General features: G+C 38.9%; 1 protein-coding gene across 3 annotated transcripts in view; it reads left to right on the top strand.

Annotated features, from left to right (window-relative positions):
• The window catches only part of spag8 (sperm associated antigen 8), a 462,677-nt gene that overhangs the window by 200,732 nt on the left and 247,831 nt on the right, over nt 1-14,114 (top strand). For all 3 annotated transcript variants that reach the window (XM_073064305.1, XM_073064304.1, XM_073064306.1), the window contains one exon: nt 4,357-4,690. In XM_073064305.1, the coding sequence (XP_072920406.1) occupies nt 4,357-4,690 (334 nt within the window). The remainder of the gene's footprint in view (nt 1-4,356; nt 4,691-14,114) is intronic.

The raw sequence follows: 14,114 nt of genomic DNA on the forward strand, positions 1-14,114 counted from the left end.
GAATGTAACGTGCTGAAATTTTAATTTTCACTCTCTCATTGATTATCATTTTCTCACATGCCTACTTCCTTTAAACGTGTTCGAGTGTCAGCATCAGCACAGCAAATCCACCCTCAGAGTCTGAGATCCAAGTGGCCAACAGGCTCCCAGCGAGTAGTGAATCAAGCTCAAACTCCAAAGCTGTTAGAACATAGAACACAGACCAGTGCAGCACTGTACAGGTTCCTCGGCCCTCAGTGTTATCCAGACCTTTTTTAACCTATTCCAAGATCAATATAACCCTTACTTCCCACCCCCCAAAAGATGTTTTTCTTTCAAGAATCTTTTAAATGCCCCTAGTGTATCTGGCTGTCCCTCAGTGTTTTCTATACTTACTGCTCTGTGCAAAATAAAACTACCTTTGACACCCCCCCCCCCATACTTTCCTCCTTAAAGTGATGTCATTTCACGCTGGGAAAAAGACACTAGCTGTCCACTCTATTTATACCCCTCACCATCTTATTCCCCTGGATCTCGTGCCTCCTGACTTTTTAAATAAGCCTACCATCGGAAATCTGTTTGAGTGTCTTACTAAAATCTATATACTCTACATCCACCACCTACTGTCATCCGCTTACACTCCAAAGAGAAAAATACTGGGTCATTGAAACTTTCTTCATAACATATGTTTTCTAATGGAGACAGCATCCTTGTCTATTTCCTCTGCACTCTCCCTATATTAAGTTTATATTAACTTTATTCAGTTCTGGAATATTGTTAGAATTATTCAGCAACTTCCAGAACTTATACTTGAATATTAGGATTGTACAATTTGAAAAGTGAATTTTAATGAGAAAGAAATAAAGATAAATAAAGTTATAAAAGAGAAATAAGCTCATGTAATGCAAGCTGGAACTTATCTGCTGTACTGAGTATTTGCTAAGTTGTTAGATGTGCTGTTCAGCTAAGATAGGCAATGTACATTTAAGCTGTTTAATTGACTTAAGGATGTGTTAGATAGATTCAAGGACAAACCTGGTATCCCGGGAAATAATCATTCCTCATTCAAATATGACAGAAGAACTGTTTGATTTGATCTTTTGAAACAAAGCACTTTGTGAGGACATATTAGTGCACTCTACTTCCCTGGTAACATTCATTGCTTTTCAAATACATTTGTTACATGTTTCTGGACTTTGGGACTCAGAAATTATATTATTGTTATCAAGAAAACTGAATTGTTCAAAGGTATTATTGCGAATAATTTCTTATAAATGATCAGATAAGACATTTTTTCTTTGTAGAAACTGTCTAAACAACAACTTTAATGAAAGACCAGATGAAAGCTCTTCTTTGATTTAGATCTTTCAATGGTATGACATAAATACTTCGTATTCTGTTCCTTTTATCCTGATTGTATTTATTTAATAATATATTAAGGCTTCTCTATCAATTTATTTGAAAATAAACTTTTACAATGATTACACTGATTATGTGCATAGAAATCTTTGATATATCACAATGTAAATAAGTTAAAATGTATTTATATCATATGTATAAATCTATATTTGGATAGTATTTGTTTCATGCCTTGCTAGTTAATGGCATACAAAATGTATGTCTCGAGTCTTATTCTGTTTCAAAGCAACACAGAACACAGAATAAGCTATTAAGCTATTTCTGTATCAACTTTTTGCTAGTGTACTTAGTTCCACTCCCCCAAATTTTTCCAATGACCGTGTAAATATTTTCCCTCCGATTTCCCTTTGACAGTTGCTGTTTAATCTACTTCTATCATACTTTCAGGCAGTTCATGCCAGTAAAACACTTTCCTCATATCATATGTGGTTCATTTGCCTTGCATATTAAGTCTGTGCCATCATTACTAACCCTTCTCCCACTGGAAAAGAAAGTAACATATGTGTTCTGTCAAACCCTTTCATGATTTCATACACCTCTATCAAATCCCCATTTTATCTTAAAATTTGCAGATATTGAAAATGCGGAATAATTTTAAAAAATTAAAAATTTTGAAACTCATCAGCAGATCAGGCAGCATCTGACGAGAGAGAAACAAGCCTAATGTTTCATGTGTGGGACTGTTCAGACTTTTCTGGTGACTAGAAAATAACCTAAATGTTCTGTGGTCTTCACAGAACAGAAGATGCAAATTCCTGGTCCCTTTCTCCCCTTGTAAAGTTTTGATAGCAAATGTGGTATCTAGAATTGAACACAATTCCCCTTGCTTGAATTACACCAATATTTCACAAAGCTCTCACGTGACCTCCTTTATTTTATAAATAAAGCAAAAGGTCCCCTTTGCTTTAAAAAAAAATCTCAAATTATTCTGGAATGTTAAGCATACATACCCTGAAATATCTCTCTTCCTAGAGCCTCCTTAAATTCCACCGTTCAGTTTGGACTGCCTCTCCTCTTTTTCCTACCAAAATAAATCACTCTGAAATTATCGCTATTACATTTCAGGAGCCCTGTGTCTGCCCGTTTCAGCCGGTTTTCCTGTCACTATCCTTCTCATTCCATTTCTTGGGTGTGTCATTCAAAAATTTTGAATGTATTCTTGTATGCTGAAATCCTGTTCTTTTAATACATATCAAAAGATCAGCAGGAGAACCAACACTGTTGCTGAAGGGTCAATTTTTTGATTACTATTTTTACAATAATAAACTTCTTAATAAGACATGGTAATGCATTGGGTTAAACAGTGGCCTTTGATCTCAAAGGCTTTGGTTCAAATCCAGCACAGGCTGATGGAATGAAAGTCTCCTCTGTCTGCTAGTTTTAAAGTCCTCTGTGAAATGAACTTGGGCAATCTCATTCCAGGTCCCAATGGACATGACTCCACAGCAAAAATAAAAATCCCTAATTCGGCATGAGTTGAAATGAATGGTCATTCTCAGTTAGAGAGGCCCAGCTGGCTGCTGTGGGAAATGTATAAACATAACTTTTGAGTGCTTAGAGGTGCCTTTCTGAGGGGTGTTGTTGGGGTAGAATACAAGAACTTTACTTTGCATTAAACTTTTGCTCGACAGACAGGGTGTTGACAATGACTGCCCGTAATAGTTAGTGTATCACTCTCGAGCCTGAACTTCTCCATATTTTAACAAACGTAAAAGTTCTCAAAGAAAGATAGATCACCCGAATAAGTCAAATATAAAATAAGTTAAAAAATATCTGTGTTAGACTGAGTAACTAACACGTGCAACATATTTGGCTAGGTAAAGATTTTTCGCATACTTAGCACAACCTACAACACTGACAAGTAGACACACTGCCCAGGATTTTCTCACTTAATTACCCCCTGGCACATCGTTATTGAGGCGGGAAATTTTCCCACTAGGATGTACCCTAACTCAGCTGCTTTTTAAATTATTTACAAAACACCTTCATAGAATCTGCATGAAATATGTGGCAAATTGATTCTTTGATCATCTGTGTCTGTTCTTTGCAGTTTGAAATTGAGAACATGATGGCTCTTTCAATAAGAATACAGAACATCGGGTAAAATGGATGTTTTGTGCACAAATCGCTGCTTTGACACATGTGAGAGAAAGTAGATTGGATCGTATCTTTTTGAAATGGTTTTACAGTATATGCTCCTATATAGATTGCGGCCATATTTCATTAAGAGTTTGCAGAGATTTGGTTTGTCACTTAAAACACTTGAAAACCTCTATAGATGCACTGTGGAGAGCATTCTGACAGGCTGCATCACCGTCTGGTGTAGGGAGGCTACTGCACAGGACTGAAAGAAGCTACAGAAAGTTGTAAAATTAGTCAGCACAAAGTACACTGCAGATGCTGTGGTCAAATCAAGACATACAAAAAAGTTGGATAAACTTAGCAGGTCGGGCAGTATCCATTGAAAGAAGCAGTCCTTTTTACTGCTTTTTTCAACGGATGCTGCCCAACCTGCTGAGTTCATCCAGCTTTTTTGTACGTCTTGTAAAATTAGTCAGCTCCATCATGGGTACTAACCTCCGTAGTATCTAAGACATCTTCAAGGAGCAGTGCCTCAGAAAGGCGACATTCGTCCAGGGTGTACCCTCTTTTCATTACTACCGTCAGGAAGGAGATCCAGAAATCCAAAGGCACACACTCAGCTATTCAGAAACAGCTTCTTCCTGTCTGCCATCCAATTTCTAAATGGACATTGAACTCATGAACACTACCTCCCTTTTTATTATTTCTGTTTTTGCACTATTTTTAATTTAACTCCTTAATATACATATATTTACTGTAATTCAATTATTTATTTGTTTCTGTATTTACTGTGTTTTGCATTGTACTGCTGCCACTAAGTTAACAAATTTTACGACATACGCCAGTGATATTAAACCTGATACTGATTTATCATAGCTCTGCAGCAGTTCGCCCAAGAACTCCTGGAAGTGTCAGAAACATCACAGGAAATGCCCTCACTACCATTGAGCACATCTACAAAGACTGCTGCCTAAAGGAAGCCGCATCAATCATCAAGAAACCCCACCATCCAGAAGCTCTCTTCTCACTGCTTCCATTGGGAAGGAAGTACAGGAGCCTTAATCCCACACCACCAGGTTCAGGAACAGTTAAATATGCACCCCTCAACCATCCAGATCCTGAACCAGCGTGGATGACTTCTCTCACCTCCACTGAACTGATTCCACAACCTATGGATTCACTTTCAATGACCCTACAACTCATATCCTCAGTAAGTATGTACTTATTTATTCATTTATTTGTTTTTCTTTGTCATCTTTTGTACAGTTGCTTGCTTGACAGTCTTTGCTTGTGTGTAGTTTTTCATCATTATATTGTATGTCTTCGTCCTACTCTGAATGCCCGTAAGAAAATGAATCTCAGGGTAGTATATGGTGACATTGATGTACCTTGATAATAAATTTACTTTGTAATTTGAACAGTTGAACTTTGAAGATTGTTCAGTGCTTGAAGGAATGACTCTTGAAATTACTTCTATATTCTCTTGTTACAAGGACACTTTGAGCAGAAAATTAAGCTCTATGTGGAGAGATATTTAGGAGGGAAAAATTAGCATTCACTTCTGTGACCTTCCTATCCCCACCGCACTCAACACCCTTCTACAAATAACTTTACTGCTCTGCAAATTAACATGTATGTCAACGTTTTGGTCTCTTGCCCATGTAAAGATTTAACATATTTGGCAAACTGTTTGACAATGGAAGATATAAAGCAAATCTCAATCCCAGCCTATATCAATCTCTACAGATGTGCTTTTTTGTTTTTGAACAGCTGCTGATTAATCTTTAGAAGACGATTTGTTTGAAAATATACTGGGTGTGAAAAAGATATATGTTATCAGGAGGGCTAGTTGGTATTGGGGAACGTATATATGTTGAAAGAATGTCCTTTAGTCAGTGGAATACATGCAAATCAGGTGGCAATGGAGTATATATGAAGCAACTAATAAGCACCTAAAATTGTGCCAAACTTTTGCAAATTCTTGCAGAAAACTGTCAAAGAATTCACTTTTAGAACTCATGCTAATATCTCCTTTCATAGATAAAAATGAAAATCAACAAACGTATATTCATAGAACATTGAAAATAAAAATCTACAGCATATTACAGGCCCTTCTGCCCACAATGTTGTGCCGACCATGTAACCTATTCTAGAAACTTCCTAGAATTACCCTATTGCATGGCTTTTCTTACCTATCTAAGAGTCTCTTCGAAGAGCCTATTGTATCTGCCTCCACTACCATTGGTGGCAATGCATTCCATACACACACACCCTCTCTGAGTGAAAAACTTACCCCTAACATTTCCCCTGTACCTTCTTCCAAGCACCAGAAAACTATGCCCCCTCATGTTTGCCATTTTAGCCCTGGGAAAAAGCTTCTAGCTATCCATATGATCAATGCCTCTTGCCATCTCCTACACTTCTGTCAAGTCACCTCCCATTCTCCATCATTCCAAGGGGAAAAGGCCAAGTTCACTCAACCTATTTTCATAAGGCACACTCTCCAATCCAGGCAACATCTTTGTAAATCTGCTCTTCACGCTTTCTATAGTATCCGCATCCTTCCTGTAGTGAGGTGACCAGAACTGAACACAGTATTCCAAGTGGGGCCTGACCAAGGTCTTATATAGCTGCAACATTACCTCATGGCTTTTGAACTCAGTCCCTCGGCTGATGAATGCCAACACACCATACGCCTTCTGAACAACACTGTCAACCTGCGCAGTAGCAGCTTTGTGTGTCCGGCATGGAACCCAAGATCTCTCAGACCCTCCACACTGCCAAGAGCCTTACTATTAATACTGTATTCTGTCTTCATATTTGACCTACCAAAATGAACCACTTCACACTTATCTGGGTTGAACTCCATCTGCCACTTCTCAGCCCAGTTTTGCATCCCATCAATGTCCCATGTAACCTCATACAGCCCTCCAGAGACTATCCACAACACCTCCAACCTTTGTGTCATCAGCAAACTTACTAACCCATCCCTCCACTTCCTCAAACAGGTCATTTATAAAAATCACAAAGAGTAAGGGTCCCAGAACAGATCCCTGCAGAACACCACTGTTTACCAAACTGCAAGCAGAATACGAACTATCTACAACCACTCTTTGCCTTCTGTGGGCAAGCCAATTCTGAATCCACAAAGCAAGGTCTCCTTGGATCTCATGCCTCCTATCTTTCTGAATGAGCCTTGCATGGGGAACCTCATCAATGCCTTACTGAAATCCATATACATTACATCCACTACTTGACCTTCATCAATGTATTTTGTTACATCCTTAAGGAATTTAATCAGGCTTGTAAGGCATGACCTGCTCTTGACAAAGCCATTCTGACTATCCCTAATCAGATTATATTTCTCCAAATGCTCATAAATCCTGCCTCTCAGGATCTTCTCCAACATCTTGCCCACAGATGAAGTATGGCTCACTGGTCTATAATTTCCTGGGTTATCTCTACTCTTTTTCTTGAACAAGGGAACAACATTTGCAACCCTCCAATCCTCCGGAACCTCTCCCATCCCTATTGATGATGATCATCAGAGGCTCAGCAATCTCCTCCCTTGCCTCCCACAATAGCAACAGGCAACACACAAAATTCTGGAGGAACTTAGCTGGTCAGCCCATTCCATGCACTCACCACTCTCTGTGTAAAAAACTTACCCCTGACATCTCCTCTGTATCTACTTCCAAGCACCTTAATACTGTGCCCTCTCATGTTAGCCCTTACAGCCCTGGGAAAAAACCTCTGACTATCTACACGATCAATGACTCTCATCATCTTATACACCTCTATCAGCTCACCTCTCATCCTCCATTGCTCCAAGGAGAAAGGGCCGAGTTTACTCAACTTATTCTCATAAGGCATGCTCCCCAATCCAGGCAACATCCTTGTAAATCTCCACTGTACTCTTTCTATAGTTTCCACATCCTTCCTGTAGTGAGGTGACCAGAACTGAACACAGTACTCCAAGTGGGGTCTGACCAAGGTCATATATAGCTGCAACATTACCTCTCGGCTCCTAAACTCAATCCCATGATTGATGAAGGCCAATACACCGTATGCCTTCTTAACCACAGAGTCAAACTTTGAAGCAGTTTTGAGTGTCCTTTGGACTCAGACCCAAGATCCCTCTGATCCTCCACACTGCCAAGAGTCTTACCATTAATACCATATTCTGTCATCATATTTGACCTACCAAAATGAACCACCTCACACTTATCTGGGTTGAACTCCATCTGCCACTTCTCAGCCCAGTTTTGCATCCTATCAATGTCACACTGTAACCTCTGACAGCCCTCCACACTATCCACAACACCTTCAAACTTTGTGTCATCAGCACATTTACTAACCCATCCCTCAACTTTTTCATCCAGACCATTTATGAAAATCACAAAGTATAGGAGTCCCAGAACAGATCCCTGAGGCATACCACTGGTCACCAGCCTCCATGCAGAATATGACCCTTCTACAACCACTCTTTGCCTTCTGTGGGCAAGCCAGTTCTGGATCCACAAATGAATATCCCCTTAGATCCCTGCCTCCTTACTTTCTCAAAAAGCCTTGCATGGGGTAACTTGTCAAATGCTTTGCTGAAATGCATATACACTACATCTACTGTTCTATTTTCATCGATGTGTTCAGTCACATCCTCAAAAAATTCAATCAGGCTTGTAAGGCACAACTTGCCTTTCACAAAGCCAAGCTGATTATTCCTAATCATATTATGCTTCTCCAAATGTTCATAAATCCTGCCTCTCAGGATCTTCTCCATCAAATTAATGACCACTGAGGTAAGTCTCACTGGTCTATAATTTCCTGGGCTATCTATACTCCCTTTCTTGAATAATGGAACAACATCCATTATCCTCCAATCCTCCAGAATCTCTCCCGTCACCATTGATGATGCAAAAATCATCGCCAGAGGCTCAGCAATCTCCTTCCTTGTCTCCCACAGTAGCCTGGGGTACATCTCATCTGGTCTCGGTGACTTATCCAACTTGATGCTTTCCAAAAGCTCCTGCACATTCTCTTTCTTAATATCTACACGCTCAAGATTTTCAGTCCACTGTAAGTCTTCCCTATGGTCGCCAAGATCTTTTCCGTAGTGAATGCTGAAGCAAAGCACTCACTAAGTACCTCTGCTATCTCCTCTGATTCCATACACACTTTTCCACTTGATTGGTACTATTCTCTCATGTCTTATCCTCTTGCTCTTCACATACTTGTAAAATGCCTTGGGGTTTTCCTTAACCCTGTCCACCAAGGCTTTCTCATGGCTCTCCTAATTTCTTTCTTAAGCTTCTTCCTGCTCGCCTTATAATCTTCTAGATCTCTATCATTACCTTGCTTTTTGAAACTTTTGTAATCTTTTCTTCTTGACTAGATTTACATGCAGCCTTTATACACTCTGGTTCCTGTACCCTATCATCCTTTCCCTGTCTCATTGGAACATACCTATGCAGAACTCCATGCAAATATCCCCTGAATATTTGCCATAGTTCTTCTGTACATTATCCTGAGAGTATCTGTTCCCAATTTATTCTTCCAAGCCCCTGTCTGATAGCCTCATATTTCCCCTTACTCCAATTAAACGCTTTCCTAACTTGTCTGTTCCTATCCCTCTTGAATGTTATGGTAAAGGAGATAGAATTATGATCACTATCTCCAAAATGCCCTTTCACTGAGAGATCTGACACCTGACCAGGTTCATTTCCCAGTACCAGATCAAGTACAGCCTCTCCTTTTGTAGGCTTATCTACATATTGTGTCAAGAAACCTTCTTGAACACACCTAACAAACTCCACCAAATCTATACCCCTCGTGCTAGGGACATGTCAATCTATATTTGAGAAATTGAAATCTCCCACCACGACAACCCTGTTATTATTACACCTTTCCAGAATCTGTCTCCCTATCTGCTTCTCAATGTCCCTGTTACTATTGGGTGGTCTATAAAAAACACCCAATAGAGTTATTGAGTACTTCCTTTTCCTAACTTCCACCCACAGAGACTCCGTAGACAATCCCTTCATGTCTTCCTCCTTTTCTGCAGCTGTGACACTATCTCTGATCAACAGTGCCGTGCCCCCACCTCTTTTACCTCTCTCCCTGTCCTTTTGGAAACATCTAAAGCCTGGCATTTGAAGTAACCATGCCTGCCCTGAGCCATCCAAGTCTCTATAATGGCCACAACATCATAGCTCCGAGTACTGATCCATGCTCTAAGCTCATCTGCTTTGTTCATAATACTCCTTGAATTAAAGTAGATACATCTCAAACCATAGGTCTGAGCATGTCCCTTCTCTATTACCTGCCTATCCTCCCTCTCACATTGTCTCCAAGCTTTCTCTATTTGTGAGCCAACTACCTCTTCCTCCGTCTCTTCAATTTGGGTCTCACCCCCTAGCAATTCTAGTTTAAACTCTCCCCATTAGCCTTAGCAAACCTACCCGCCAGGATATTTGTGCCCCGGGAATTCAAGTGCAACCTGTCCTTTTTGTACAGGTAACACCAGCCCCAAAAGAAGTCCCAGTGATCTAGAACTCTAAATCGCTGCCCCCTGCTCCAATCTCTCAGCCATGCATTTATCCTCCACCTCATTCTATTGCTATACTCACTGTCGCGTGGCACAGGCAGTAATCCCGAGATTACTACCCTTGTGGTCCTGCTTCTCAACTTCCTTCCTAACTCCCTGTAGTCTGCTTTCAGGACCTCTTCTCACTTCCTGCCTATGTCATTGGTACCAATATGTACCACCACCTCTGGCTGTTCTCCTTCCCAGTTCAAGATATTGTGGGCATGATCAGAAACATCCTGGACCCTGGCACCTGGCAGGCAAACTATCATTTGTGCTTCTTTCCTGCATCCACAAAATCGCCTGCCTGACCCCCTAACTATTGAGTCCCCTATCACTACTGCCATCCTCTTTCTTTCCCTACCCTTCTGAGCCACAGGGCCAGACTCTGTGCCAGAGGCATGGCCACTGTTGCTTCCCTCGGGTAGGCCATTCCACTCCCCCAACAGTACTCAAACAGGAGTACTTATTGTCAAGGGGTACAGCCACAGGGCTGCTCTCTAGTCTCTGACTCCTGCCCTTCTCTCTCCTTACTATTACCCTCTTATCTGTCTCCCGAGATGCCGGTGTCTATAGCTCTTCTCTATCTATAGCTGCCTATAGCTCCTCTCTATCAGCTCCTCACTTTCCCTGACCAGATGAACATTATCAAGCTGCATCTCCAGTTCCCTAACATGGTCCCTAAGGAGCTGCAGCTCGATGCACCTGGTGCAGATATGACCATGTGGGAGGCTGGGAGTCTCCCAGACTTGCCACATCTGAAACCGAGCACGGAACACCAGCCTCACACACATTCTTCCTGTCTGTGTTCTACACAGTTAACTTACCGTTATCCCTGAAGCCCCTTTGAGGCAAAGCCTTCCTCCTCTGTCTCCCTCTAGTCCGTTGCCCGCTCTTCTGCGCCCGCTCTGTAAATCTGTCTTCTTTTAAACTCTTATTGCTGTTCTCACTGGCTGATGTCCATGCGCTTGCGCCGTCATGCCCGGATCAACCCGCTGAAGAAATAATCATCTCCCTAAATACTCTTCTCGCTGTTCTCACTGGCTGACGTCCACATGTTTGCACAGTCGTGCGCCAATCAACTCGCTAAATAAGTTCCTCCAGCATCTGGATTTCCAACGTTTGCAGAATGTCTTGTGTTCATTAAAATCATATTCAGTTGTTTACAAGAAAATATATATTGCATGAAAATGAAATATCTTAAAAAGCCGTTCTGTCTACCATATAGGCATCTGTTAGTCTCAAGAGACCATGGATTTGAGCCTTTCTTTTCTTTTTCCAATATTTTTATTAGTTTCTACATAGAAGAATACAGAGTACAAGAAAGTATATATAAAAGGTCAAAAAAGATAAAAAGACTACCAATTACATTATATCCGTTCATAATAACAATTTCATTACCCCGTATTCATATAAGTTAATTAATAGCTATATTGAAATATACTAATTTATTAGAAAAAAAAAGAATCTAACCCCTACCAAGACCGAAGCTGTTTATTACGGAGAAAAGAAGGTAAAATACCTTCTCATATAATAAAAATTAGTAATAGTCAACTTCATTCGTTTAAACAACGTATTGAAGGTTTTGAAAATAATTCAGAAAAGGTCTCCACAATGTTTGAAAGTCTTTATGAGATTCAGAAATTGAACAACGACTCTTCTCTAAATCTAAACATGTTGTGTTTTACTATTTATTGTTATGTTTATTATTGAGTGTTGCATTTGTTATGTTATGATTGCACTGCTCCTGGGAAACACTGTCTCATTCTGCCCTGCAGAGCTGATGTACGGTTAGAATGACAATAACGTTTTTGAATCTTGAATCTTGACATAACGTCGCATAACCATTGAGCATGAGTAGGAGGAAAAACATCTTTCCTTTTAATCAAAAGCCATATATAAGCCATATAGCTTATATGGCTATAAGCCATATAGCTTATGGCCTAGCTATAAGAGAGCTAAAGGCCAAAATATGTAAACCAGATGCTTTCAGCTTAATATTTTGTCTGCAACAATACCGAATAGGGCCGTCAGAGGGTTAGGCTTAAAAATGACTTTAAAAACTAAGGAAAATTTTTGAAAAACTTCCTTTCAATATTTTTCAAGATTTGGACAAGTCCAAAACATATGAATTAATGAAGCTTCTCCATTATTATATCTGTCACAGTAGGGAGATATATCCAAATAAAAATGAGATAGCTTATCCTTAGTCATATGAGCTCTATGTGTCATCTTAAATTGTATGATGGAATGACGAGCACATAGCGATGAAGTATTAACCAGTTAAAAAATTTCATTCCAAGATTCCTCAGATATTGGTGTCTGTAAATCTTGTTTCCAGAGATTCTTAATTTTGTCGAAAGGAACATTCCTCATCTCCAGTAACATACCATAAATATTAGATATTGAATCATTATGAAAAAGTGTCAAACTAAAAATTACATCTAGTAAGTTCTTATCTGAGCTTATAGGAAATGTGCATAACTGAGACCTTAAAAAGTCACTGATTTGTAAATATCTAAAAAAGTGAGTTTTGGGTAAACTATATTTAGCTGACAATTGAGCAGATGAAAAAAGGTTTCTTCCAACAAACAGATCCCAAAAACATTTAATACCCAACCTATCCTATTCTTTAAAAAATAAATCAGTCATGGAGGGTTTAAAAAATTAGAATACATGGGACTTGAAAGGGAAAATCTCAATAAACCAAAGTGTTTTCTAAATTGTATCCAAATCCTCAGATTATGTTTAACTATTAAATTATCAGTTCGTTTACTTACAGATAAAGAAAGTGAGGATGCAAGAAGATAAATAATAGAGAATTTATTAACAGAGTTAGCTTCTAAAGAGACCCATACCGGACAATCTACATCATTAATATAATATAGTCAGAATGTAAGATATTGTATATTGACTGCCCAGTCATAAACCTAAAATTAGGTAAGGCTAAACCTCCAGACTTTTTAGATTTTTGAAGATGAACTTTATTTAAATGAGGATGTTTATTTTTCCACATATAAGAGGATGAAATAGAATCAAGAGAGTCAAAATAGAATTTAGGAATAAAAACAGGTAAAGCCTGAAAAAGATATATAAATTTAGGTAGAATATTTATTTCAATAGAATTAATTTATCCAATCAACGATATTGAAAGAGGTGACCAATTTAATGATATCCATTTTACATGATTCAATAAAGTAAGAAAGTTTTCTTTAAACAGATGTTCATAGTTCTTGGTGACTGTTACACCCAAATAAGTAAAGTCATTCCTTACAACTTTAGAAGGGAGATTAAGTATTAATTGATACCAAATTATTTAAAGGAAATAATTCACTCTTACGTAGGTTCAATTTATATCCCGAAAACTGGCTAAAATGGGAGAGCAAAGAAATTACACAAGGTAACGAGGTCTCAACATTAGAGATAAACAGCAATATATCATCTGCATAAAGTGAGATTTTGTGAGTAATACCTCTCCTTAAAATACCACAGATATCATTAGATTCTCGAAAAGCAATGGCAAGAGGTTCTAAAGCTAGATCAAAGAGCAAAGGGCTCAACGGACAGCCTTGTCTAGTTTTTCAATGAAGTTTAAATGGTTTGGAATTTCGTAAATTAGTAACAACCCGAGCAGAAGGAGATAGATAAAGTAATTTAATCCATTGAATAAAATCTGGTCCAAAATTAAATTTTTCTAAGGTTTTAAATAAATAATTCCATTCAACCTGATCGAAGGCCTTCTCAGCATCTAAGGATATCACACATTCCAATATCTCCTGGGTGGGAGAGTAAATAACATTTAATACATGGTGTATATTAAAATGGGAATGTCAGTTTTTAATAAATCCAGTCTGATCATCAGAAATAATAGAAGGTAGATTATTTTCAATCCTATGAGCCAGAACTTTAGAAAGGATTTTAGTATCAACATTGAGTAATGAAATTGCCTATATGAAAAGCATTCAGTTGGGTCCTTGTTCTTCTTTAGGATAAGCAAAATAGAGGCTTCATAGAAAGATTGAGGCAAGCTACCCAATTTGACAGAATTCAG

Source organism: Hemitrygon akajei, chromosome 13 (genome assembly GCF_048418815.1).
Source record: "Hemitrygon akajei chromosome 13, sHemAka1.3, whole genome shotgun sequence".
Classification (NCBI taxonomy): domain Eukaryota; kingdom Metazoa; phylum Chordata; class Chondrichthyes; order Myliobatiformes; family Dasyatidae; genus Hemitrygon; species Hemitrygon akajei.